At 43.5% G+C, this 25798-nt stretch overlaps 6 protein-coding genes and 4 non-coding genes across 11 annotated transcripts; 7 read left to right on the top strand and 3 right to left on the bottom strand.

The window, feature by feature from the left end:
• The first annotated feature begins 4207 nt into the window (after nt 1-4207).
• On the top strand, nt 4208-5112 carry LOC122614476 (skin secretory protein xP2). The gene is made up of 2 exons (XM_043789042.1): nt 4208-4261; nt 4333-5112. The coding sequence occupies exons 1-2, from the start codon at nt 4259-4261 to the stop codon at nt 5110-5112; spliced, it is 783 nt and encodes a 260-aa protein (XP_043644977.1). The 5' UTR covers nt 4208-4258.
• A 4577-nt stretch (nt 5113-9689) lies between these two features.
• Nucleotides 9690-10654, top strand: LOC122614475 (skin secretory protein xP2). The gene is made up of 2 exons (XM_043789041.1): nt 9690-9719; nt 10076-10654. The coding sequence occupies exons 1-2, from the start codon at nt 9690-9692 to the stop codon at nt 10652-10654; spliced, it is 609 nt and encodes a 202-aa protein (XP_043644976.1).
• Nucleotides 10655-11791: 1137 nt separating this feature from the next.
• On the top strand, nt 11792-12482 carry LOC122614474 (vegetative cell wall protein gp1). The gene is made up of 2 exons (XM_043789040.1): nt 11792-11830; nt 12015-12482. The coding sequence occupies exons 1-2, from the start codon at nt 11792-11794 to the stop codon at nt 12480-12482; spliced, it is 507 nt and encodes a 168-aa protein (XP_043644975.1).
• A 208-nt stretch (nt 12483-12690) lies between these two features.
• LOC122614147 (palmitoyltransferase ZDHHC2) lies at nt 12691-14311 on the top strand. Its single transcript, XM_043788641.1, has one exon. It carries the CDS (start codon nt 12733-12735, stop codon nt 13741-13743), a length of 1011 nt encoding a protein of 336 aa, XP_043644576.1. The 5' UTR covers nt 12691-12732; the 3' UTR covers nt 13744-14311.
• Nucleotides 14312-15881: 1570 nt separating this feature from the next.
• LOC122614240 (matrix-remodeling-associated protein 7) lies at nt 15882-17010 on the bottom strand. Of its 2 annotated transcripts, XM_043788772.1 has the most exons (3): nt 16550-17010; nt 16371-16494; nt 15882-16274 (listed from the first exon to the last, which is right to left on the bottom strand). In XM_043788772.1, the coding sequence occupies exons 2-3, from the start codon at nt 16371-16373 to the stop codon at nt 15978-15980; spliced, it is 300 nt and encodes a 99-aa protein (XP_043644707.1). In that variant the 5' UTR covers nt 16374-16494; nt 16550-17010; the 3' UTR covers nt 15882-15977. The 2 variants fall into 2 exon arrangements, with proteins under 2 accessions (XP_043644707.1, XP_043644706.1); XM_043788771.1 differs by having other exon boundaries at nt 16371-17010.
• A 2938-nt stretch (nt 17011-19948) lies between these two features.
• Nucleotides 19949-20158, bottom strand: LOC122615380. The gene has a single exon (XR_006325829.1). It is a non-coding gene; the product is annotated as a small nucleolar RNA U3 (small nucleolar RNA).
• Nucleotides 20159-20415: 257 nt separating this feature from the next.
• Nucleotides 20416-20497, bottom strand: Trnal-aag. Its single transcript has one exon. It is a non-coding gene; the product is annotated as a tRNA-Leu (tRNA).
• Nucleotides 20498-21739: 1242 nt separating this feature from the next.
• Nucleotides 21740-21821, top strand: Trnal-aag. Its single transcript has one exon. It is a non-coding gene; the product is annotated as a tRNA-Leu (tRNA).
• A 258-nt stretch (nt 21822-22079) lies between these two features.
• LOC122615379 lies at nt 22080-22289 on the top strand. Its single transcript, XR_006325828.1, has one exon. It is a non-coding gene; the product is annotated as a small nucleolar RNA U3 (small nucleolar RNA).
• Nucleotides 22290-25219: 2930 nt separating this feature from the next.
• Nucleotides 25220-25583, top strand: LOC122613709. Its single transcript, XM_043788021.1, has one exon. It carries the CDS (start codon nt 25265-25267, stop codon nt 25457-25459), a length of 195 nt encoding a protein of 64 aa, XP_043643956.1. The 5' UTR covers nt 25220-25264; the 3' UTR covers nt 25460-25583.
• Nucleotides 25584-25798: the final 215 nt, after the last annotated feature.

Below are 25798 nucleotides of genomic sequence, written 5' to 3'. Positions count from 1 at the left end.
TTTTTCTACCTTTTTTTTTTTGTTGGCCGCTCCGGTCACAAAGTTTCCTTCACTGCAATGCGCTGGTTAAAATTTTCCCTTTTCTTTGGAAGTGGTCCACAAAAAAAAGGTGGTATTTCTCGACGATGATAAATTGCGGATGAGGGTAAGGCGGTGAGGCGGGATTAACGGGGTTTCGCTGCGCATTTTAAAGTATACATGTTTTATTTAATAGCTAAAAAAGAACTTGGCTTTCTAAATGTATGGCTGTAAATACCCTGTTTGTACAGTATTTATTTCGAAAACAATTTAGCTTATACAAATTTGGTGAGCACCTTAAAACGGCTTACAGTACCAAGAGTTCTCTTCTTCAAGTTCTCGGATAGTATTCCATTGCTTATCCTGGCCCACACTCATTTCGGGAGCTAGGATTTCGCTTTGTGCGCTTAAGAATCCTTAAAATGGCTTTTGTCAAAGGCGAGGTACAGTCACCACCTAGCGCGGTGAGCACGAGCATAACGGTATGGCGCTAGGAAGTGCAGCATAGCGCACGGCGCACGTTTCCTTTTTGTAAACTTTATTATTTCGTGTTAAAAGTAAATAAACTTAGCTCCCAACTTCAGCTCTCAGCCCGCTGCTCCAGCACCTCCTCCTCCCCCACATCTGTCCACTTTTCCCCCCCTGTAGATATGTGAAATGGGGAGTTCTGGGTGTTTGGGGTGAAGGGCACCTTCCATACATTGTTTGCCATTTGCGGTGGTCGGCGACAAGCACTGTCAGCCAGCCAGTCCAAATTGAAATTGGACATTAGACGTTAACAACTACAAACAAACACTTGCACTGAGGAAAATGTGTGGTAAGAATGGACATTTGAAGAGAGCTTTCTGAATGCTTTTATTTGTGATATTGAATGTTATTTCATCTATAAAAATAGCTCCACCAGCCAAAACAGGTACAAAATGATTCAGTTTTCTGAAAGTAAAAGGCAAAATTAGTATGCTGTTTGAATTTTTAAATTGTAAATGACGCACGTATTAAACATTTTGTGTCAAAAGTTGATAGATCAAGGTAAGCAACTAGAATTATTTTGTATGCCTAATAAGTCCACTGCGTAATTGTAATAGTAGTCGGAAATGTCCGCCGTTTCTTCTGGAATCGGTAGAAGAATACATGGATATTATTGTAACGATCCTATAAAATGAAGAGCGGACATTCCCGACTGCGATGACATTGATGCACTGGGTATAGAGCTCCGATTGCGACTGAAATTCAATGCAAAGGCGCCACTATTTATATTTGATATTACTTGCTTACTTGACTTACGCTAATCCTGAAATACCCTTGTTGAATATCTGAATGCCATACTTTTTGTTAGACATTGAAATGCATTTCAAAAAGTACTTTATGATAAGGGCGTCTGCGTTGCTATTTATATCGAAGTATACTTTTAGACATACGAGTATGCTTACACTATTCATTTGTGGAACGCAACCGGTTATCATGCTAGTTTTTTTCCAAGTGCACGCATATATATTTAGATGGCAGCTTCTGTCGACGCCGCGACTGCTGACAACTTCAACAACAACCACATGCGGAGCAACAACGCGAACAACAACCGAACGAACACTAAGGCACACACTCATTGTGAATGACAACGCCCCTGGTACGTGATTTCATTTCCGTTGTTGCCTTTTGTGCATTGCTCGTAACTTGACTCCTCCATTCTTTTTTTATCACCCTCTGGTTCCCCATTCTCACACCCAAAACTCCGTACTTTCCCCTGCTTTCTGGGGAAGCCTTTTTATCGGTGGATTTTGTGGTTCCTTAACGCAGCCAGGCATTGCCCCAAAATTAATTTGCCAGTGCATAAAGGAAATAAATGTGCATTCTTACTATCCATTATTTTTTAATTCAAAATCATAGTAAAGCAACCCATTCAGGTCGCTAGAAAATAGAGCAGAAACTAATATAGGAAAAATGTATGCATATAAAACACAAAATCTTGAATGCACACTTAAAACAACTTCAAATATTTTCGCAGACTTTTTAATCATAATTCAGCTTTATAATTTGGTTATTTATGGAATAGTTTATACGCTACTATCTAGTCTTAAGACAGAAACGTTTGCATCTGCATTAATAAACAAGCTTTATACTTTATATTCTTCCACGGTTTCTGAAACCAAAACATAATATATCTCCAGATTTTAGATTGATAACAGCGAATCAACATATTTAATGCGATCATTGTGAAACTATTTAAAATAGCTCAAAAGCAAAATTAGCTCGTAACCGGTTATTTTGCCCACAGAATTGTGGGATCAAATCGATTCAAATTTATTCACATTCGACATTATCTAAGCCGAAAACAGATGATGCTCCCAGGTAGTTTTTCATATTTTCAAACCGAAAAAATCACATTATTTAGAAGATTTTCTCTTCCGACAAGCAAAGGTTATTTATTGGCAGAACCCGGTAAATCTTATTAACACGAAGACTGCCACTGGAGTATCACAAAACCGGCTGATATTCGGATATAGTCATTTAATTAATAATTTATATAAACGACCTTTACATGGCTACTTAACAAGTCTGTCTTAATTGGGGGAAACGAAACTGATAAGTCCCCGAAATTTGTAGTTTACACATAGCAAAAACAATCCACATCTTAACGTAAGTAAATATGTTTGTTTAGTTTTGAAAATGAGGCATGATGGCCAGCTATCAGAACTTAGGATGAATATTTACGTGAATAAACAATGGTTTAATTCGCCTATAACGACATCTGCTGATATGCACAGCCATAAAAGCGGGCCAAGTAAAAACAACAACGGAAGCCATTTGCCATGCAAATGCTAAGCAAAACTTAGCTGGCTGGCATGTCTAATACGCTCGTCATTTACATACATGAAATATAAACAAATGCAGAAGATGATTTGGTCGCCTGGCAGACCAAACTAAACGCAGAAAGTTAACAACAAGTTTTTAAATGTTTGACCAGATGCGGGCCATGAATAGTGTGATTAACGCGTTTGCACTTGAAGTCCTAACAACACCCCGAATAATTCAGCAACCGGTGTCCAAAATCACGAAGCAATTATAAGGCAGCACATGAAGTTTTTGACCTCTATAAAAAATTAAATTATTAACTAGTGGCAATTTGCTAGGGATACAAATTAAACTATCAACCATTCCAGTTAAGAGTTAAGCGAGTTAAGAGCAGAAGAGTTATGGAAACATGAGTAAAGATGAATAGGAAATAATTTAAGCCGCCACAGAGTAATGAAGCATTCATAATTAAAAACGAAATGGTATTTTGAGTATTATGCGCTCTGAGGTCCAAATAATTATACGAGGTGTGGATCATATAATTATGTGCTATTGAAAACATTTCCTGAGAAACACTGGTTGAAACGCCAAACCATAAATAGCGGAACCTTGAAATTGAATTTATAATTTTAGGCTCAGACGTCAGCAAGACCCATTTTTATGGCCATAATCGTGGGCAACTGGTTTCATGTAATTAATTGACCAACAAGGGTTCCCTACGTATCCAAAATATTGAACTGAGAAAAAAGTATGTTTATTTTCGACCACTTACAGTTTGTATTTGCATAACCGTTTGGATTGTGGGCGCCACACTTTAGAGTCTAGACGAGAGACAAAAGATTCCATTAGGAGGTCTGCAAGAACGACGTCAAATGTGCTGAATAATTTCGGATTCCGATTCCTTTAATCCAAAACAATGCCTTCTAACATTTGCCAAACTAGTCGTAAAACCCAACCAGTTTCTGCGTCTGCATTCGTTTCAAGCGATTATTGCAAATTTCCGGCTACACCAGACGCATGTGCCAAAAATACGTGTTACCTATTAATCCAGCTGGCCAATAAAACCAAAGATGATCCCATAAAATACGCCGTTAGCAGTCTGCATGCAGATAAATGTCATCTAAAAGTCACTTTTGGTGTTGCCAGCTAACACGGCTTATCCGGCCATCCGTCTATCTATCAGCGATTGAGCGACTCAATCTTCATTCCTTAAATCCAATAAACCCATCCATCGAGCGCTTCTTCATTCTGACGACCCCCAAAAACAAAACCAGTCAAGAAAATCTCATCTGCGCTGAATATTCAGATGAGACGTTGACGATGATCTGCGGCCGGCCTGAGGTTCAGTTCGAGTTTTTTGGGCTCGGTCTTGTATAAATAGTTAGCCATTGAGCCTCTTCAGACAGAAGCAACTCGAGCGCTCTTGAAGTAACAGATTGCAGCTGTCATCATGGTGAGCTTACCCACATGGATGAAGGATCAAGGATTATATTTCTAAACGCTTCCTTTCGCTTGGCTTTTCAGAAATTCCTGGTTGTTGCCTTTGCCGTTCTGGCCTGCGCCTATGGCGATGTCTCCCACTTGGGTTACGACTACGCTCCTCCGGCCCCAGCTCCGGTCTACCAGCCCGCTCCGGTCTACCAGCCTGCTCCAGCACCAGTTGTGATCCCTGCTCCTGCTCCCGCTCCAATTGTGATCCCCGCCCCTGCTCCCGCTCCAGTGGTGATCCCAGCTCCCGCTCCCGTGAGGACCTACGTCCCACCCGCACCCATCAGCATCCCTGCCCCAGCTCCCGCTCCCATCAGGATCCCAGCCCCCGTTTACCAGCCAGCTCCTGCTCCTGCTCCCATCAGCATCCCAGCTCCGGCTCCCATCCAGATCCCTGCCCCCGCCCCAGTGAACACCTACATTCCCCCCGCACCTGCACCAGCTCCGGTCTACCAGCCTGCCCCTGCTCCCATTCCCGTGAGCATCCCGGCCCCAGCTCCCGTTTACCAGCCTGCTCCTGCTCCAGTTGTGATCCCCGCTCCTGCTCCAGTTGTGATCCCAGCTCCCGCTCCCGTGAGGACCTATGTCCCACCTGCACCAATCAGCATCCCAGCTCCCGCTCCTGTCTACCAGCCAGCTCCCATCAGCATCCCAGCTCCGGCTCCCGTCTACCAGCCAGCTCCCATCAGCATCCCAGCTCCCGCTCCCGTCTACCAGCCAACCAACACCCAGGTTCTGGAGGAGATCGAGCCCGCTTCCAATGATGGATACCGCTACAAGACCGTGCGTCGTCGCGTCTACCGTCACCGCGTCTAAACTTACCAAAGCCCAACGAAAAACTGTTTCCTAACGAATCCCTACGGGGACTCGCAATAAAAAAAACTCCGCCTTCAATTTGTTAAACAAAAAGAAAAGTCTTCAAATTGTTTTCCAATCATAGCAAATCACACGGGAAACAGGAGCAGGGGAAACTCTTAAGTTTGCTCTGGCCATTTGAGTTGGAAATTTATGAAACCCAATGAGATGGCGAGACTGCTGGAATCAACTTGCCATCGGACAGATAGTGTTGGCGAAGGGGTGGAGCGGGGGGCAGCGGAGGATAATAAGGAGTTGCAAGCAAGTTGCGGAACACTCCCAAAGGATTCGATTCGATGGCGGAGTCCGCAGTCCTCGCCACTCCACATTTATCACGAAATTTATGGCCTGGAATGAGCTTTGATGATGTGGAAATTTTTTCTCGTTAGATTCAAAAGTTTTCAGATGCACTCAGAAAGCGGAAAATTTATTGTATGCAACTTATAAAATTAAATATGTATATCCAAGGACATGGAAATTGGGCTAAATAGCTTATTTATAAGGAATTTCTAAGAAAAACAAAGTCGTAACTGTTTATACTTAGTTGTTTTACTTCTAGACAAATTTCTCTAAAATTATTTTTCAATCTGTCTGAAAAATCTTGAATATATTCAAATACTATGTGACTTCCGATTAATTTGGGTAATATTTTTGTCGGTGCACCCACACGAAATCGATGATGCTGAAGCTGCAGCTCCCAGCGTAGATGGAGCCGAGTGGATTGGCCTCATCAGACGACCACTGACCACTTGTGGCTGCTAACAAGTGGCAGGATGAAATCGAAGGCGCTCCAGGAGGAAGGAAGAAGGAAGGACATCGACAGACGATAGACGCTGTGGAGAATTAACAAGAAAATGCAGCGACAAATGTCTACGGAGCTTTTTCTCTCACCAATTTGATTAGGGAAATGTCTGGCTGTTTGGCTGCCCGGCGGAGACTGTTGCTCCCCAAAATCCACCACTTTCTAGTCTGAATTCCGGGACAACCGCAGTGCCACATACTCGTACATATTACACTTGCCACTGCGCATACTAATTAAAAAGCACAAACGCAAGCGGGGCAGCTACTAAAATTAATTGCGTAATTAAAACAAAATCATTTTTTTTATTGCGCCGCTCCCTTTGGCCCAAGCCACAATAGATTGATTGTCCTGGCTTATTTCGTTAATTGCATTCTGGTCAAATATTGGCAGCTCAATTAAATGAATTAAAACACATTTTTGCTTTTACGCCAACTGGCATACTGGCAATAGAAAATCCTCTGTGGGGCGGAGAAATGGGGGCCACTAAAAATCATTCGACAGCCAATTACAAATTAGAGACGTTTCGGTCAGCCGCATTACAATCAACGGTGATTAGTTTGTGTGGCGGCCAAATGAAAAATCTCTTCAACTTTACTTAGTTTTATTAGTAATTTAAACGGATATGATTATTAAAAAGTTACTTAAATTGTTTGATTTCGATTCCTCGATATGTGATTGATGTGGTTGAATCTCAGAAACATGATTCGTTGATTCAGCACCCATCGCACACATTGTAGCACTTTACAAATCCCCGCCAGCGATTAGTTGAAATTGCAGTAGTAACTGCACAGTGTGGCAGGGATTGGGTAATTTTCAGCCTCATTGCATTCTGCTCTGCCAGCCAGAAGGGCTGGCGATTAAATAAAAAGGAGCCAGGTATGGCGGACACCCAACAATTGACAGTTGGTTGCACTTCCAACCGCACTTAATTAGCAGTTAATGATGCCTGATTAACACGCATTATGGCCGCTGCGACCCATCGGCATGGCCGTAGGACCACTTTCAACCCAATGCCACCCAAAATCCAGCCCCATACAAGCCCACCTCGATTTCAACCCGTCAGGCAGATGGTCTGCAAAATGCGTAATCAATGCTTTAGGCGCCGTGGATTACAAAATAATCGCCACTCCGCCGGCCTAAAAGTATGCAGAAGAAAAAGTGAAAATGCTCTTGAAAAACCATAAGTACCATTACTGTGGTGCCACTCGAATAGCTGATGACCTTTTCGGGCAAATGAAAATTGTAAAAACCTTTTTCCATACTTCACTGCTTTAAATGATGTACAAAGCTGTGTTGAATTTTATATTCTATTAATAATCTTGGCCAGTAAGGTGACATTTTCTCGGCGACAGTTGAACTTTGAAAAATTCAGAGTATACCCTTCACTCTGGGCTTACTCAATAAATCGGGTGTAAAAATTGACGAGTCCCTCGAACTCGAACTGGAGCTCGAACCCGTCGAAATCCCAGTTGCTGGTCGGCTGGCTTACGGCTTTAAAGCGACAGTGCGAAATCGAACGTGCGGAGTGCACATGGATATGGGACATGGATCGTTGGGAAATTGACAGTATCAACGTAATTATATCAGCAGTTGAGGGGGGGACCAAAAACGAAAAACAAAACAGGAACAAACGACAAAAGTCCGACAAGGGCTGGAAAATGGTGGGGCTGACGGGGCTGGTGGGGCGGCGGCCACTGAAATATGCAAACGTTGACTGCCTTCATTTATTTTTACTGTTACTGCATATTGGGGCGCCACCGGACGAGGGACAGATGGACTGGGCAGGATCCCTTGCCCGGGCAAGAGGCGCGAAAATAATCGTTATCCTGGACAGGTGGGCACTCGATTCCTCTCGCGTTCGATGCCAGCAGTTGCACTTCATTTGCAGCATTAATTTGTCGCCCGTTGATTTATCTGGCCCAGGTATATGTATATAGGCATACACACATACATTTATCAAGATATATACCGATGCGGCGAATGAATTTATGAGTTGGTGCCCAGCGAACGTGGAAAAATGTGGAAAATCGATTGGCAAGTGCTTGTCATTTCCACTTGAAGTCCGGCAAGTCGGCGGGCTGCAGTTTTTGAATATTTATCAAATCAATTTTGCACCAGCAATGCAAATTAGTTATGCAAATAATATTTATACGAATGAGTGCGAAAGGAATCTAGGCGGTAGCTTCGCTTAAATCGAAGCGCGTGTATCCAAAATCGAATAAATATTTCAAATCAAAAAAATATATAATTCATTAGAATGGACGCAGAGGTTCAGTGAACCAAGAAATGAGATTGTAAATTGTTACTTTAATACGTTAAAATAAAATAAAAATGTTATATTGTCAAATAGTAATAGCTTAGATATCGAGGAGCTTTTCTATTGAAACATTTTAAGCCCTTTTGGGCGTAGTTTCAAATTCGAATGGGCAAAATACTCTCGAATGGCACCACTTCAACCCATTTTTTATGCACTTCAAGGGGAACGAACTATATATTTTCCTTTTGCCCTCTGATGACGCCACCATGCACTGCATGTCAACTATTAACGGGCAAACAACTAAATTACGTATACGCAGCGTTGCATGACCAGCATGCCATTGCGGCTATGTATGTATGTATGTATGTGCAATGCTCCGTTAGAGAGTGTTTGTGTATTTGTTCGAAATACATTTGCAGTTTCGGTTTATTGGCGCTGCGAAAATAATGGAATGGAATCAAAATAAAAGGGGTTAAGTGCTTGTTTGCATAGCTTTTTGACAACACCAACACTTCGTGAATGTGCATGTGCATGTGCTATTCGTATTTTATTTTTACACTCTGAGGAAAACAAATTCGACGACGGAAATTAAATCACTTCGGCGTCGGCAAGTCTCCGCGGATTTTTGGCACCAACCGGAAAATTGTTCATTAGCAATTTGTGTAATTAAAAAGCGAGAGTGCACGGGCACAAAAGTGTTGTCCTTCACAGCGCTGGATGCTGATGCTATTCTTTCCCTTCGCCACTTAAAGTGGCCCCAGAACTTCCCATCCAAGTGGCTAATTTGTTTTCCGCTTGGCAGTGACACATGGGGACAGTCTGGGTGGCGTCATGTTCAACTTTTGACCCGATCGAAGCAGCTACCGCTACCGCTTGTTAATTTTGGAGATTCCTGGCCATCTGGTCGGGCTTTAATGTAAGCGCACTGGGCGAAAAAGGGTCATCCAAAGGTCAGCGAATAATAGAACTTTGATTGTTAGCCATGGTTTTATCTTGAAATTAATCTTGAATCTTAAAGTTTGATTTAATTTTAGTACCATGTTCCAGCTTATAATAGAAACAGTGAGTGGATTGATCAGAGACAACGCGTTCCTGACTGGCTGATTCCAGATCCCTGGCCTTTTTTCCCTGTGTAATTAAGCAATACGCCTTTGTTTTTAGCCACATTATCTCAGCTAATCAAGCAGATTAATGACCGCCTGAACTCGCCAATCGTCTGGCGTCTGAAGACAAAACAGTCTGTCTGCTGTAGGCCTCTGTTGCCAAAAGCCTGAGAGTTGGTTTCCAGTTTTGGAGCAGCTTTAGTTTTGGCAGTTCAATTTGATACACTAAGGCACAAATGTTTTATGCAAATGATATTTAAATGAAGGCAATGGCAAAACAAGCAAGTACGAGTGGAGACGAGCAGGTTGAGCTAGACGGACTGTGGTTTTCCTCTACACTGCTCTACAATTATTTAAAAGTTCGAAAGGCAAAGTAATGGCTTCTATTCGTACTGTAAGGGCCGAGGTAAGCATATTAGAATAACAGTTATAATTAAATTGATGCAAAAGATACTGAGCTTCGGTCGAAACAACTCCTCCTGGTCGGCGTAGGGTACCACAGTTGACCATTGGCGTGGCTCGTAAAATTCTGGTTTCTGTCATATTAAGAGACCCCGATATCCGCACTTCTTCGCTCGTATTAATGTTTATTCTTCGCTTCTGCACCGCGCCCAGCTTTTGATATAAATACCACTTGGCAGATGAATCCAAAGCATACTAGAAACGTCCACGTTCCAAGTAACATACATCCAAAATGGTTAGTACGAAACTGAAGGGGTATACTACGAGTCCTGCTAACTAATTTGGTGATTTGAATTGCAGAAATTCCTGGTTGTCGCCGTCGCCCTCTTGGCCGTTGCCCACGCCGATGTGTCCCACCTGTCGGGCTACAACTACGCTCCCGTGAGCATCCCGCAGCCGGCTCCCCTGCCCGTGATCGCTCCCGCTCCCATCAAGGTGGCTCCCGCTCCCGTGAACACCTACATTCCCCCTGCACCAGCACCAGCTCCCATCCAGATTGAGATCCCCGCCCCAGCACCCGCTCCCGTGGCCATTCCCGCCCCAGCTCCCGTGAAGTTCGCTCCCGCTCCCGCTCCAGTGAACACCTACATTCCCCCCGCACCCGTGCAGGTCGAGATCCCAGCTCCAGCTCCCGCTCCAGTTGTCATCCCTGCTCCCGCTCCCGCTCCCATCAAGGTTGCCCCCGCACCCGTCAACACCTACATTCCCCCCGCACCCGTGAGCATCCCAGCCCCCGCTCCCCTGCCCGTCAAGTTCGCTCCCGCTCCCGCCCCCGTTCCCGTCCTGGCCCCTCAGCCCGTTCTGGAGGAGATCGAGCCCGTGTCCGCCGATGGCTACCGTTACAAGACCGTCCGCCGTGTGGTCCGTCGCCGCTACTAGAGAGCTACCCACTCCAGCGGTGATCCCCGCCAGGAGGATGTTTATTAAATAAAACGAAAAAAGTTATTACCTAAACTTAAATTGTTTTTCTCTTCGAACGAAAGCCATCATATCATATGTTTATCAACAATAGTTCAACTTATTGTATAATGACATATACTTTTGCTCCCTATTGTTGTACTCCAGTTTCGAGTAACCTTTGTTGTTCAAATCTCGTCCTGAAGTTCTTAAAAATTGCTTCGATTTCCAGGTTTAATATGCGCAAAATAAAAGGGAGTTCGCTTTCATTGCACCTGAAAACTAGTAATTAAGTAGACATTAACTTTAAAAAGTCAAAGAAAATGTGATAGAAAAGTACAAGAATACAAAAAATAAATCCAATTAAACTAGAAACCAAAACACACAATCAACAGCTTCATAGAGAACCATTTTCAACTTTTTAGCAATCACATCTCTTATATTTATGAGCACCCATCGAACACATGCTCATCATCTGCCAGCCAAATGATGCGACGTAAAAATCAAATATTTTATTAGCCAGGTGTTTGAATAAGGCAGAGACTCTGCTACTCCGGACCTGAGTAATTAATTAAGCTTCGCCAGACATTTTCAAGATCAACATAATCTAAGCAAATTGAAATTAATTTTGGCATAATCTTGAAACGACTTCATAGTCTCAGCCGACGGCTAATAATTCGCAGAGCTTAAAAAAGCAGCAAGAGAACGGAAAACAGAAAACAGAAGAAGTAATCCAAACGAAATAAAATGATTATTAAAACATAAACCCAAGCCAATCTTGCGTGTGACCCACGACCATTCATCAAGCTGGCAAAATAAAAACAAAATGTGTAAAAAAACAAATTAAACTATTATACAGCATGCAACAATAGGTTTGTTTGATCTAATTAAAGAAGCTTTTGCAGTATCTGAAGACTGAAGCACAAAGTTGGCCCAAGTCAAAGCAGCGATAATACGATTTTGGAAACGAAAACTAAAAACTAAAATCTAAAAACCAAAGCCAAAACGAAACCAGAAAACCCGTCAAACCGCCTTGGCATTGGAGGCTCGTTGTCGTGTGTATCGTTGGTATCGGTTGTCTTCCGACTTTTGTGAGTGAGGTGAAGACCCCCATGTATCATGGTATCATGGGGGCATCATGCAATTAATTTGGCTCCGGTTGACCCGCAGCCCCAAAAAACAATGAGCTATAAAAACCGTGGTCACACTTCGAGTTCAGCAGCACACATCAACTTGTGATCCAAGCAGCAACAAGCCTATCTCCTCAAGATGGTAAGTGCACGGATTGCAGCACCTCAAGGATAATCAGCAAAATATATTCATCTATTCCTTCCCATCCTAGAAATTCCTGATCATTGCCGTCGCCTTCTTGGCCTGCGCCTACGCCGATGTCTCGGAGTTGGCAGCAGTTGGAGGATATGATTATCCCCAGCCCGCTCCGCCGGCGCCTGTGAAGAGCTACATTCCCCCACCGCCACCACCACCCCCACCAGCACCCAAGAACACCTACATCCCTCCCCCAGCTGCGCCTGCCAAGGCCTACATCCCACCCCCACCACCACCACCACCACCGGCGCCCAAGAACACCTACATCCCCCCAGCACCTGCCGCAGCTGCTCCCGTGGAGACCTACATCCCTCCCGCGGCCCCAGCCCCCGCCTACATCCCTCCCGCTGCTCCAGCCCCCGCCTACATCCCACCTGCCCCCGTCCAGGCCGAGGAGCCCATCATCGAGGAGATCGAGCAGCCCGCCCAGGACGGCTACCGCTACAAGACCGTCCGCCGCCGCGTCTTCCGTCACCGCAACTAAGTCTGTGCATCCCAGTTGTGGACTATGTGATAGGCCTTAGGCAAAGATCACTTTGGCAAGGTATCAGTTAATGTTTTCGTTAAAGATTGAAGAGCAAATAAATGATTAAAAAGCACAAAACACGCTATTACTCTATTACATTTTAATAGAGTAGGCTGACAAAGAGTCTTCAAAAGCACGAAATAAGCGAAATGTTTCCTCAGTTGGATCACAATATTACTTCCACTGGAGGTGGAGGACCCTTTCCAGAATGTGCCGGATTGGGGAAGGCCATGAAGGAAAAAGAAGAGGACCCTGTTGCCTGGTCAGATGGCTGCCAGCACTCATCATTCTGGCCGTAGTGGCATGGTCCTACCACGTGCTGGTCTACCAGATCTGCATAAAAAAAGTTTCCAACTATTTGACCACCGGGCTTTTGCTGTTTTTCTACCACTTGCTGTTGCTCATGTTTCTGTGGACATGGTTGCGCTGCATTTTCGTAGCTCCAGTCGGGATACCCGACCAATGGAAAATATCTGCCGAGGATGTGGACAGATTGAAGCGAAACGACGGAGCAGAGGGAGCAGCTCGAGTCCTCAGTTATGCAGCCAGAAACTTGCCCATTGCCACCTGTACCAGCGATGGACTAGTGCGATATTGCAAGACCTGCTGGATAATTAAGCCGGATAGAGCTCATCACTGTCGAACCTGCCACATGTGTGTCCTGAAAATGGACCACCATTGTCCTTGGCTAGTGAATTGCGTCCACTTCCACAACTTCAAGTACTTCATACTCTTTCTGTTTTACGCCGAGGTATATTGCTTTTATGTGTTCTCCGTAATGATCTATGATTTGTACCTTATTTGCGGCTTTGAGCTGACTAGTTTGAAAAATCAGCATTCCTGGAACATTCTGCAGTACTTGGTATGCATTCTCTTTAACATATTCACCTTGATTATGTACGCTGTCAGCTTGTTGAACGTATCTCGGAATCGCACCACTATGGAATCAGCTTATGATACGTACTTTTTCGATGGCGGCAAGAGCAAAAATGGCTTCAATTTGGGCTGCTTTGCCAATTTCCGAGAACTTTATGGCAATAAGTGGTACCTCTGGCCCTTCCCGATCTTCTCTAGTCGTGGTGATGGACTTTCATTCCCCATAGACCACGATCGACTAAAGGAAGTACGTGCCGATAGTCAGAGAAACAGAGCTCAGATATACAAGGAAAACGTGGCCCGAATTCTCGGAATTCATCAGCCAACTTTCAACGATGAATGAGCACTCGCAAAATAAAAAATCAATGTTTTATTTGTATCACCAAGCAAGGGTATTGCAATTTGTGTGTCTTAAATTTCTTGTTTTCCATTTCAAATCAAGGAATACTAAAGGAAAACATTTCAAGGAGAAGCTCGTACTATTCGAGTTTCAGCTGCCGTAGACCATTCGAAAAAGGGGAACTCCATCAACATCTTAATTTACGAGTCATTGGCAAGTGCACCCCAGCTTGGCAACTGCAATCCGCTGGCCATTTCTTCGTCGACCCGCTGAGTGGCCAACATCGATAAATCCTCGGCATTCCGGCTCTCTAGTCCGCAGCCTGCCCACAAACGCATCGGAGTCGTTTATAAAACGCTTAACATTCGTGACATATTTCGCATTTGGCTGCGCGTCGGGCGCAGAAATTTATAGACTTTATCCATTAGGAAAACAATTACGAGTGCAAACAATGGCAACCAATGTGCGATGTCCAGCGGATGGACTCCCCGGCCAGAGGCGATTCCTTGGGCACCGAGCATATGTTGGGATTGTCGCGCCCCCAAGTTCAATGTCCTCGTCTATATTTTCTTATTATGCTGCTGCGGCGACTTCTTGACTGCGCTGCAACACAAATCCAATTACCTTCAAAATAATAAACTTATGTACATACCAAAAAGGAAAAGAATGCCATCCCAGCCCAGCCCAGGGTCCTGGTCCTTCTTCCATTTCTCCGGCTGCCTCTACGCACATTTTGCTTTATCAACTGTTGATAGACTCCGTGGGGAATTTTCCGTATGTCACGACAAAGAAGACGATGGCAATGGAAATGGGAGCTGTCTGCCGTCGGGCGGCATTTTTTCTTCATGCTCCTGTAGTCTGTAGTCTGAGGTCTGAGTCCTGTTCCCGCTCTCGCATGCACTGCGCGAAATATAAGGTATGTTTATCTTTTGGTAGAAGAACCATTTCAATGATGGGCTTAGCTTAGTTTTACTCATGATTAGTTTCCTAGCATGATATATATCTAACGCACTCTTCTATTGCAATATTTGATTACTGGCCGTTTTGCTAGAATTTTTCCCAGTGTCTAGAGCATAGCTTGCTGATTTCCACAGCTTGTTTGCTGCTCATTATTCGCCTTTGGCTGGTCCGCCCAAAGACGTGGCCGTAGCTGGTCGCCAAATGCACGAGCGCAAATAATTTTTGCCACTTGCATGTCATCAGCATAAAGTGAGTGCAAAATATGTGAACTCGACTTGGCAGCGGAAATTCGCCTTAGAGCGCAGAGTCAACAGCAATTGGCCCAAATGACTTGTAAGGGCCGTCGTCAGAAGACGGAGCAAGTATGGAAGGAGGAGAGTCCTGGAGGTGTCCTGCTCAGCCACATGTCCCTGTCGCCCTGTCGTCCTTTTTGTCCAGCCAACCAACCAGCTAGCCAAGCAACCGCTCGCAGCTTATTGAATTCGCATATTTCCCCATTTTGCATTATGGGCAAACATTTTTTCCATTTCGGCATCCTTTGTTTTTGTGCTCTGTTTGATTTTGTAATCGAGGATTTGTTTGCTTTGGCTGAAGCCAATCGATAGCCGGGATGGGGCAGCACTTTTTTGTCCCTGCTCATTGAATGTTTCAGCAATTTTTGGTTAAGTCAAATTGGTCTAGTCGACGGTTTGACCTTTTTACTGCCAGACTTTCGAAAAGGGGAGAGAAACCATTGGAATGCCAGTGTCGGCCAGAACATGTGTTTGTCCTTGAGCGGTTTGTTTAGGCCTTTGTGGGTTGGTCGGGGTTAAAGAGGGTTGGATGACGGAAAAACCAGTGGGGGTGATGGTTATCGCCAAGAAAACCCCATTCAAATGGCGACTTTGGCATTGCAAATTGAACTTGGCAACTTGGGCGATGGGAACCTGTTGATAAGGCGATTGAATTTAAAAATTCGCCTTTATACATTGAATTATTTGAACTTGAAATAAGTTTTATGATGTCCTGTATGAACCATTCTTAATAACTCTAGTTTGCACTAAGATTTTCCTTGTTGTTTCATCAAGTTCAATTGTAAATTTTATATTTTTAGGATTTTATGTATAAGTATCAGTTTGGTGGTATATTTTCCTGTTAACTACGCTTTGATAACAACCAAAGAAGTACAAGACAACGCATAATTTTCACAGTTATTTACTCTCCAAGTGAATTTCCGAAGATGGTATTCAACAATCGCACTCGAGTCAACAAATTAACAATAACAAATGGCTCTCAATTTAGTTGCGGTGACGGAAGACGCGGCGGCGCACGGTCTTGTAGCGGTAGCCGTCCTGGGCGGGCTGCTCGATCTCCTCGATGATGGGCTCCTCGGCCTGGACAGGGGCAGGTGGGATGTACTCGGGTGCAGGGGGTGCAGGTGGGATGTAGGTCTCGACGGGAGCGGGTGCTGGCGGTGCAGGTGGGATGTAGGTTTCCACGGGAGCAGGAGCTGGCTGCTGGTAGTCGTAGCCGGAAAGCTCCGAGACATCAGCAAAGGCGCAGGCCAGGAAGGCAAGGGCAATGATCAGGAATTTCTGTAAGCATAAAATAAAAAATGTATGTTAAATAAACAAAGATTACAAGCAAAGTTGAAGATAAATATTTGGTGCAGCCGAGACCAAGCAACTCACCATGATTTCAAGTGTTTAGACTGCGCTCAACGAAAGATGTGTGCTGTGAATGCGATGTTCTGCTTTGGCTTTTATATGCCCAAAACTGTTTGGCCAACTCATGCCGACGGCAACGGAAGCGCCACTAGAAGAGCCAAATGACTTTGAACTTGATCTGTAGCTGATCTTCAATCGCTCACCAATGACTTGATCGATGAATCCGGCGGCATCGAACCGGTTGTCCGGCAGTTTTGGATGCACAAGCCATAAATCGAATGGAAAAACTTTGATCACGTTTCGTGTATTTGCTTTTGTTTGCCTAATGCATCGCTTGTCCCATTGTCTTCTGAAGTGGTCAAGTGATGACTTCGTTTGAGGTCGAGTTCGTATCCAAAAAATCTTGACTTTTGCCTTTTGTTTGACGCTCGAGGCGCAGCCCTTTAATTGATTTGCTTGTTGAACACGGCCTTGTGGCTCGGCCCCCGCATGGAAAATACATGAGTCTCTGGCTCTGCTTGATTAAAACCAAATTTAATTTGCATTTCAGTTTTGCTGGTTTATTTGGTTTCGTTTTGTTATTAAACGGCTGGGGGTTTATTGCTGGACCTAACCCCAATTACAAAACTCGAAAGGGAACTGCAGTTGCGAAGTTTAAGTGGAGGAAAATGTTCTGTGAAAAGCTATCTGATATTAAACAGTGGAAAAATTCGGTATTCGAAAATTTAACTAACTTAATTAATACAACAAAAATTAAAATATAATTTAATTGTTAAAAATTAAGGGATTTGTGGAAGACTACGTGTATAATACAATTTCAACTAGTTGCTAAAACGGAATATTTTTACAAAACGAGTATCTTATTAATGTATTTAATCGCTTATATTGTTACCACTGTTATAAGTTATCCATGGCTTCCACTACTTATCTCCATCTATGGTATCCAATTCCACCAGATTTTTCCGACTGCCTTGGCATAGTATTTTCATTTCGGTTTTATTCTCATGGCAGCATTTTCATTTCCTCGTTTCGCTTTCCACTGTTGTCTGTCTTATAACTTTTGTTGCTCTTGATAATATTGCAAATAATTTTCTTTTTTATGTTGATTATTTTTTGGACACCCTCCGCAGACACCTGAGACTCACCTGGCTCGGCCCCTCCTCCCTTTACAACCTTTTTTTATTAACTTCGTTTTCATTTGTGCCGTTGCCTTCACGAGCTCATCATATTTTAATGTGGAAGGGATTCGGCGGCATCGTCTTTTGGCTTTTCTCTCCAGCTCCTCGGGCTGTTCTATGTTTCAAATTATTCTCAAGAGATTTGCAGTTCGTGATTTTACGGCAGCCAAGGAGGGCGGGGGGATGCGAAAGGCAACCCGCCCCGTTTCCAAAATGGGGATGGAAGCCGCTGTGAGTTAAGACATTTCCCGAATGCAATTGCAGCTTTGGCTTTTAATTACCCCGCTTAAGTCCGTATTAACTCTGGCCTAAGCCTTTTTTAATTTGCCCCCACCACGCCGCCAGCTGTCGTAATTGAATTAGGAGCCAGGAGACAATGCAGCGTCGCTGAACCTTTCACGCTGTTATCCTTGATAATTAATTTAGACGCCATTGTCCAGTGCACTCCCCTGTTGGCCGGCCGGCTCCCCCCGCCCCGTCAAATCCTTTGCCATTTCACATCACGTGCGACGCCCTACTCGTCCTGCTGCTGTTTCTTTTTTTTCATAAATCGCCAGGACACACACAAAGTTGGCCAGCTGCAAAGCAGAAAAAATGGTGTGGAGAAGGTACTCCCAAAAAAAATAGTGGACGAAGATTCCCAGTTTTATGGGAAAAAAATGAAGCGGCAGTTTTGACAACGCACGTTCAAACCAAAAGAAGGGAAGACTACACTACCAAAAAAGAATGTAAACTTAAATGCTGTATTTATAAATTTGGTTAAACTTACGTGTAAGTAAGTCAGCCTCAAACTGCGTGAGACCAAATCTTCTATTTCTATCCCTACATCGAATCTCCCACTCATTTCTCACAGTGCAGAGGGCAAGGCTGGGTCATGTGGCTTGCATATGGAACTACAATAGACAGGTACAAGATGCACACGTAGCACGCATTGCCAGAGCCCCAAGAAACGAAATATGGAATCACCTTTTGTAAGTTCGGGGCCATGAAATCGAGTTTACATCTTACTCCTCTGTTGGCAGCGGCCATAATTAAATGTCAAAAATGACGCTACGTGCAGAGCAAGCAAATCGGCTGGCGAGTGCCGGGGCAAAGTTCACAAAAAAAACGGTACTTGCCATGTCAAATAGCATCAGAGTTTATGCAACTTTATCCAAATAAACTTATTTTAGGCAATAGAACTGTAAAGTTCTCAACACAGAAATTCTTGCATACTTTTGCTGTCACTACTAATTGCTGTGAGCAACAAACTACAAGACATGAGGACCGGGTTCGATTCCCAGTCTGGTGCCTATTTTTTTTCCACAAATTTCTTTCGCATTTTTTTCGATATCTACTGGGTAAGAATTCTCCTCCCCCGGCTCCAACTTGTTGGCAACTTTGCTTGATATCAATTTATAATTTCTATTATCAAGAATAGCCATTTGTAATCGCTTAATTTAGTGCCACAAACTTTTACACAAAACGGAATACAAAATAACGAAAGCCCTGCAACGAAAAAAAATGGCCCCAAAAGTAATTTAACATTGGTGCAGTTTCTCCCTCACATCCGCCACATTTGCAAAACTCTCGAAAAAGTAGCTGAAACTATTTAAAGTTTCCTTTTTGCTGCCTTACCCTCAATGTGTATCGTACTTTTTATTGCCATTCGCTATTATTTGTTGCCCCTCTGTCGTTGCATATGCATATTATGCCCCCGAGGCATAGGAAAACACTTCCCCACCATCTCTGCCCCGGCGAAAGCCAGACAACAGCAACGACTGCGATGGTTATGAAAAAGTACTTAACGTGCACAAAACTTATGTGCCAAGAGATTTTATTTTTTCCTCATAGTCGGGTAAAAGTTACAACGACATGCCAATTTTTCAAAGGACGAGGGGAGCCGACACACATAGGTACTCCAAGGGAAGCAGGGTGGTCTTGGCAAGCTTATAAAATATTGCCAATAATACGTTGTTAGTGAAGAGTTACTTCCCCGAACGCACAACGCAATTCTCCTGGCAGCCAAACTTTTAATGCACTTCCCAGAATGCACAAACAGAATAACGAAACTAGAGAACTCTATTCAAAAGGGCCCAGCATTCCCACCACCACTCTCTATTTAATTTGTCATAATAAAAATCGCAACAAAATATAAGTGGCTGTAATAATTATCAAGGAAGTTTCTGACCATTTAAAATAGGGGTATGATTTTTTTTACATTTGACATATTCGCCTGTAAATAAATGCTGTAGCGCTGATGATGTCCAAATACCACATTGCTGAAATAACATTGTTTCACAATTGCGTATGAAATTCAAACGCAAACGTTGACAACATATCAGCATCAAAAGCTGCCGCACAATAAGTTTTAGAAAAATATTTCCTTCAAGAAACTAAGCAAGTAGAAGAGCATTGTTTAAATTTATTTGCAAAAAAGGGGGCACCACTCAGAATTCGCTCTATCCGTTGTTACCGAGCGATCATCGAAGCCCTGCGTCCCGAACGGTGCGAGGCACCACAAAGGACACTGGACAAATCCTCACGCTGCCGAACAGAACGATTCAACTCATCAACGCGGGTGCACTTGGCTTTCAGCTAGTGTGAAAGTATGTGAAGACTGACTACAGAAATGATCCTGTGAAGTATAGTCTTAACTATTCGCTGTCCAACCTGTGGATCTTGGTGCGCAGCAGGCCAGAACAAGTTGGGAATCACAAGAGTGTGCGCATGAACAAAACGAACAGCACGCGGGGCGATAAGTGAGCGATGTATCAGCGCGTGGCATCGGAGGGTTGGAATAGGTTCTTATACTTTTCTTGTACGATTCTTCAGCTTCTTGCTTGACAACGCAACAGCTGGCAAAGATCGGAAAAAGACAAAATACGGCATTAAGGGATGAAAAAAAAACTTGGCAGCGGTGGGATTCGAACCCACGCCTCCGAGGAGACTGGTGCCTTAAACCAGCGCCTTAGACCGCTCGGCCACGCTACCTTGTTGTGGCGCATGTCCAACGCTCATGAAGACACGATGCTAGATAGCAACTGAGGCGTTCTAACACGACTGGCACATAAGAAGTATCATATCTCCTAGTGGAACTATTTTTATGGAGGCAACACCTTGTCTTTATTTTGCCACCCACACTGCTGCGCATATAAATGCTCTCATTTGGAAAAGAGGAATGTCAATCAAACGAAATCAATTTCTGGCGCAAGCCTTACTCCTTCGCCGCTCTGCTGCATTAAAATGTTTATTATATGTATTTTGCAAAACTGTCAGCGTTTTTTCCTGGCAGCGTCAGCTTAGAAATGCGTTTAAAATTCAAATGAAAATGCGAATTTATGCGTGACAGGCGGTGGTCGTGGTCTCTTAGCTCACACATGCAACCGCAGCAACAATTTCTGGGCTTGGGCTGACTGGCGTCCTATTGTTGCAGCCATAAACTGAAGCCGGCATCGGAGTTGGGCAGAAGACTCCGCAATGAAATTAGAAAATTGCAATAAAAATCTTTGCACGGCACGAGAAGCAAAACAAAATAAAGTCTGCGGTTTCCATAAGGGTGCTACCCGTAGCCGAAATAAGGGGTTGTGAGGCAGCATTTGCGGTTTCATTAAAATGCCACCGAAAAAGGGAGCAAAAAGTCGGAAGCCGCGTCAGCAATGGGAATATTTTGCACACACGTGGATTTGTATACAAATTTAAAGAGGAGCGACATGGAAATAATTATAAAATTGTTCAATTTCCATGCCAGACAGCTGCTGGGAAAACACAAAAAATCACGTACAATCCGAGCGGACAGAGGTGAGTCAGCTGAGCCCGGCCAGGTAAAAACGCTAATGGAGTTAATTGCGGGCATTACCAAGAATGTTGGGCAGCAGGTATGTTGGAATCAAATTAAATTTCAAACAATTGACAAATTGAAATTCCACCGACACAAAAAGAACAATAGCCGCATTCCGAGTGCTTTAGAAAAGGTTAGACGGAGGTCCACTTAATATGCCCGCCAGCAAGGAGCAGTAAATGAAATGAATGACTAGACAAAATAGTTTTGTCAAGACCGCAGAGCTGCAAAATCACTTGGGACAATAAGGAGTAGTTGTGGGCGAAATATCCGCAAAGAAATGCGGAAATATACCACAATTTCCAAGTAAAATTTGTCGCCAGAAGCCGGACGTCAAATCACTCATTGCCTTCTCCCTTTATCAGTTCATGAGAATTGGACATGCGCCACATCAAGGTAGCGTGGCCGAGCGGTCTAAGGCGCTGGTTTAAGGCACCAGTCTCCTCGGAGGCGTGGGTTCGAATCCCACCGCTGCCAAGTCTTTTTTTTCATCCCTTAAATGCTGTATTATGTATTTCCCGATCTTTGCCATCGGTTGCGTTGTCGAGCAAGAAGCTCGAGAATCGTACAAGAAAAGTAGAAGAACCTATTCCAACCCTCTAATGCCACGAGCTGATACATCGCTCACTTATCGCACCGCGTGCTGTTCGTTTTGTTCATGCGCACACTCTTGTGATTCCCAACTTGTTCTGGCCTGCTGCGCACCAAGATCCACAGGTTGGACTGCGAATAGTTAAGACTATACTTCACAGGATCATTTCTGTAGTCAGTCTTCACATACTTTCACACTAGCTGAAAGCCAAGTGCACCCGCGTTGATGAGTTGAATCGTTCTGTTCGGCAGCGTGAGGATTTGTCCAGTGTCCTTTGTGGTGCCTCGCACCGTTCGGGACGCAGGGCTTCGATGATCGCTCGGTAACAACGGATAGAGCGAATTCTGAGTGGTGCCCCCTTTTTTGCAAATCAATATAAACATATCTTAAGTAATATAGAATTAGTTCTTGAAGAAAATTTCCTTCTACAACTTTTTGTGCGGCAACTTTCTATGCTCATTTAGTGTTAACAAATGCGTTTGAATTAAACATTCATTTCTACAATGTGAGATGGACAGTCATAGCATTTATTTATATACCTTTCTATGTACCTATAGATAGTTAAAGTTAAATGTGATTATAAAGTATTTCTTCGTTCATTTGGACATCTAAAATCTAAATAACTATTATATTATCCCTTTTTAATTGACACCTTTTTTACCCTGTGCATAATGAAGCTACTCTACTGAAAGTAAATAGTAACTTTTCATACTGCTATAATTGAATATGCAGAGCAGTAAACCTTTCGGTCCCCAGGCAGTAATAATATTGTTGTTTCCGCCTGCTCTAAACACTGTTGCTGCTGTTGCTCTGCGAAGCAATTAAAACAGCACTTGAGGGGCGACCCTTTTGCCGCTCCGCTTGTTGCCAGTTTCAAGTGTTTTTGTTGCACGTTGACAGTCCGTTAAAGGTGACACAGGCGCCAGCACCCCACGAGAATTATAAAACATTTTAGTGGGAAACAGAGTTCCGCCTTTTGTTGCTTCAAGTGCGCTTCGTGCTCAAGACTTGGCATTGAGTGGTCGAAAAAACTGCAAATTTGTAATACAATTTTCGCTAATGGTTGTGGGGGCGTTGGGGGCTCTAATTACTCAATGCTGCATATGAATGGCCCTTGTGAGCGAGGGCGTGATTTTTGGCTTAATGCAACGATCTCAATTAGTGGATGATGACTACTTGGAAGTGCCTTCAAGTAGGTCCTTGGCGAACTTTTCCCAGTTCGTGTTTTGGTTGGCGAACTGCTCCACTTGCTCGAGATGCTTCCAATCGTATAAGTAAGACTATATAAACTGCATAAATATTTGAGGAGCTTGTCTGCTGCACGCAACAGCAATTAATGGTTGCCTAGTTTTTGTCAACTGTCCCATTTGCTTCTGCTCTGGGGCCTCGTTTTTTGCCATTTCTGTTGCCAAACACGAAACAACACGTAGTGAAAATTTATTTAAGCAATGCAAAGCAAATACGAGTGCCAGTTAGGGTACAGTGCGTTTCAAAAAGCAAGTTATATGTGGTGATTCGAAGATCAATAAGAATTGAGGGAATGTACTAATTACGTCCAAATGAAATACTACATTTTACTCTGAATAATTTTACTCTCGACTATACATAATTCTGAGCATAGAACATTTTGAAACGCACTGTACCCCTTTCGGTTCTCTTACAAATGTCGTATTTTTTGAGTGCTTACATAAAAACACATTTGAAATGCGGTTAAAGGGAAGCGAAGGGGATGGAAGTCGAAGGGAAATGGAAAATGGAGCCGAGGGAAAAAGAAAAGCAAGCACAGCAGAGTCGAGGCAGCGCCACCTAGAGGCCCGAATTGACATCATCATCATCATCCCCGGGCCAATCGATGATGATAATGATGATGCTGCTGCCGATGGCAATGCGGCTGATGCCGTAATTGATGTCTTTGCGACATGCTTTCCCAAAGTGTTTACGTTGGGAATTACCCATGTGTGTCACTCGGTGTATGGATGTATGTGCTGGTTGGTGAGGGGGGCCTGTGGGCGGGGGACCACGCCCCCAGCTAGTTGACAGCCAGCCGTTTACGTGCACTTAATGAAATGTGCCCCAAAATGGAAGCACGTACCGGGCATCTATTTAATGAGCCCAGCAAGAGGTTCTTCTTGCGAAGAAATTTCAAGAGGGGGTGGCTGCAAATGGCTGGGTGGAATATCTGGAATATCTAGTGTTCGAGAGTGGGCAGAGCTCATGAAATTTTTAAATGTCGCAGCTTAAATTGAATTTAATTTAGCTGCAATGGCTGCATTATTCAATGGCACTCACACGTAAGCGGCTCAAGGAAGCCCCCGAATATGCCCTAACGCCCTCGAAAACCTCAGGCCAACAGCACCAGCTCCAACCGCAGTTTAAAATTCATGTGAGCTTTTCAACAATTTTCCCAAACAAAATGCGATTAAATGTGCGGAAAATGCTGAGCTCTTGTTCTCGATTTTCCCATGTTGTTGCTGGATAAGCCACAATGGGTTAAGGCAATGTCTTGTTTGCACATGTGTCGCTAGGGGGCGCCACCACGTAGCCCTCCGCACTCCGCTGCAACAAAAGTCGGATATTTTGGTCGGAAAACTCGGAAAAGTCGGAAAAGGAGTTAAAACGCACACAGCACACACATGCCGAAGGTGCAAAAATGCGTTAAACATAACATGCTAATTCCTGGCGCCTGCAGCTTCAATCTTTCACCTGCCCAGGTGGAATTCCCACACCCACTCATATATGTACATTTGTATATATGTACATCCAAATGTATGTATGTGTGTATGTTTGTGTGCACCAGCTGCCATCCTTGGGCCCTCGGAGATCGTCCTGCGGCAGGACTCGTTGGCTATGGACTCTTTGGCTATGTAATACGAGCGTTTTGTGTGCCATTTGAGAACGAAGTTCTCCTCTATTTTCTGCCATTTGCCTCTGTGCTTTGTGTGGGTTTGTATTCCCTGCCGAAAGGTATTTTCTTTTGGGTTTCGGCAGTTATGGTAGTTAAGGCTTTTCTATTTTAAACAATTAAATTCTATTAATAACAATTCTATTTGAAAAACTTTAAGTTATTTTGGTTTCTTAGTTTTATATGAATGGTATTAAAAACTTTGCTATGGATCTTAACTTATGTTAGGTATAATTTTCTTTCTTTTGTAACTCAAAATTCACTAAACTTAACAATTTATTTGGAACTGATTCCAATGATCGTAAATTCCGTAGCCCTGAAAATAAAAATATATTTGAGAAAGCTTCTGCGAGCTTTTTCTCTCACTCATTTATTCACGTGCAATCAGTTGATTCTCGCTTGCCGCCAGTTTGGTGTAGTTTTGTTATGAATAGTTCCAAAAACGCAGTCCGGGCCTCTGCCTTCAAGTACGGACCAGCTGTCCGGATCGGAATCGCTGTCCTGGTCCTCCACACCGTCGGCTGGCTGGGCTGGAAGGCGGTGAACCAGGGTGCGGAATCCAAGGAGGCGGCAGCGAAGGCCCAGCAAGAACAATTACGAGCGGTGTTCGCGGAAAAGTGATATAACTGAGATGATAAGACTATATTGGTTAGCAAACCGCCGCGAACTGAGTGCATTTTAGATAATTATTGTTAGAAACCGAGCCAAATAGGTGAATTAAAAAATAAAATGAACTGTTTACTTATTTGTTTTAAAGATTTTATTTAAAGCTTAGCGTTGCTTAAAGCTTTTTATACCCTTACAGAAGGTATATTGATTTCAGTCAGCGACGTATAATATATCTGGCATAGAAGTATTCGAAAAATAATTGCAAAAAATTTGTTCTTTATTCATTATGTAAAATTTTTTAAATAATAGAATTAAATTTTACTTAGTAGTATTAAAGTATTGCTATTTCAT

This window comes from Drosophila teissieri, chromosome 2R (genome assembly GCF_016746235.2).
Source record: "Drosophila teissieri strain GT53w chromosome 2R, Prin_Dtei_1.1, whole genome shotgun sequence".
Classification (NCBI taxonomy): Eukaryota; Metazoa; Arthropoda; class Insecta; order Diptera; family Drosophilidae; genus Drosophila; species Drosophila teissieri.
Note: the sequence above shows the minus strand (reverse complement) of the source record. Positions and strands in the feature narration are given on the sequence as shown.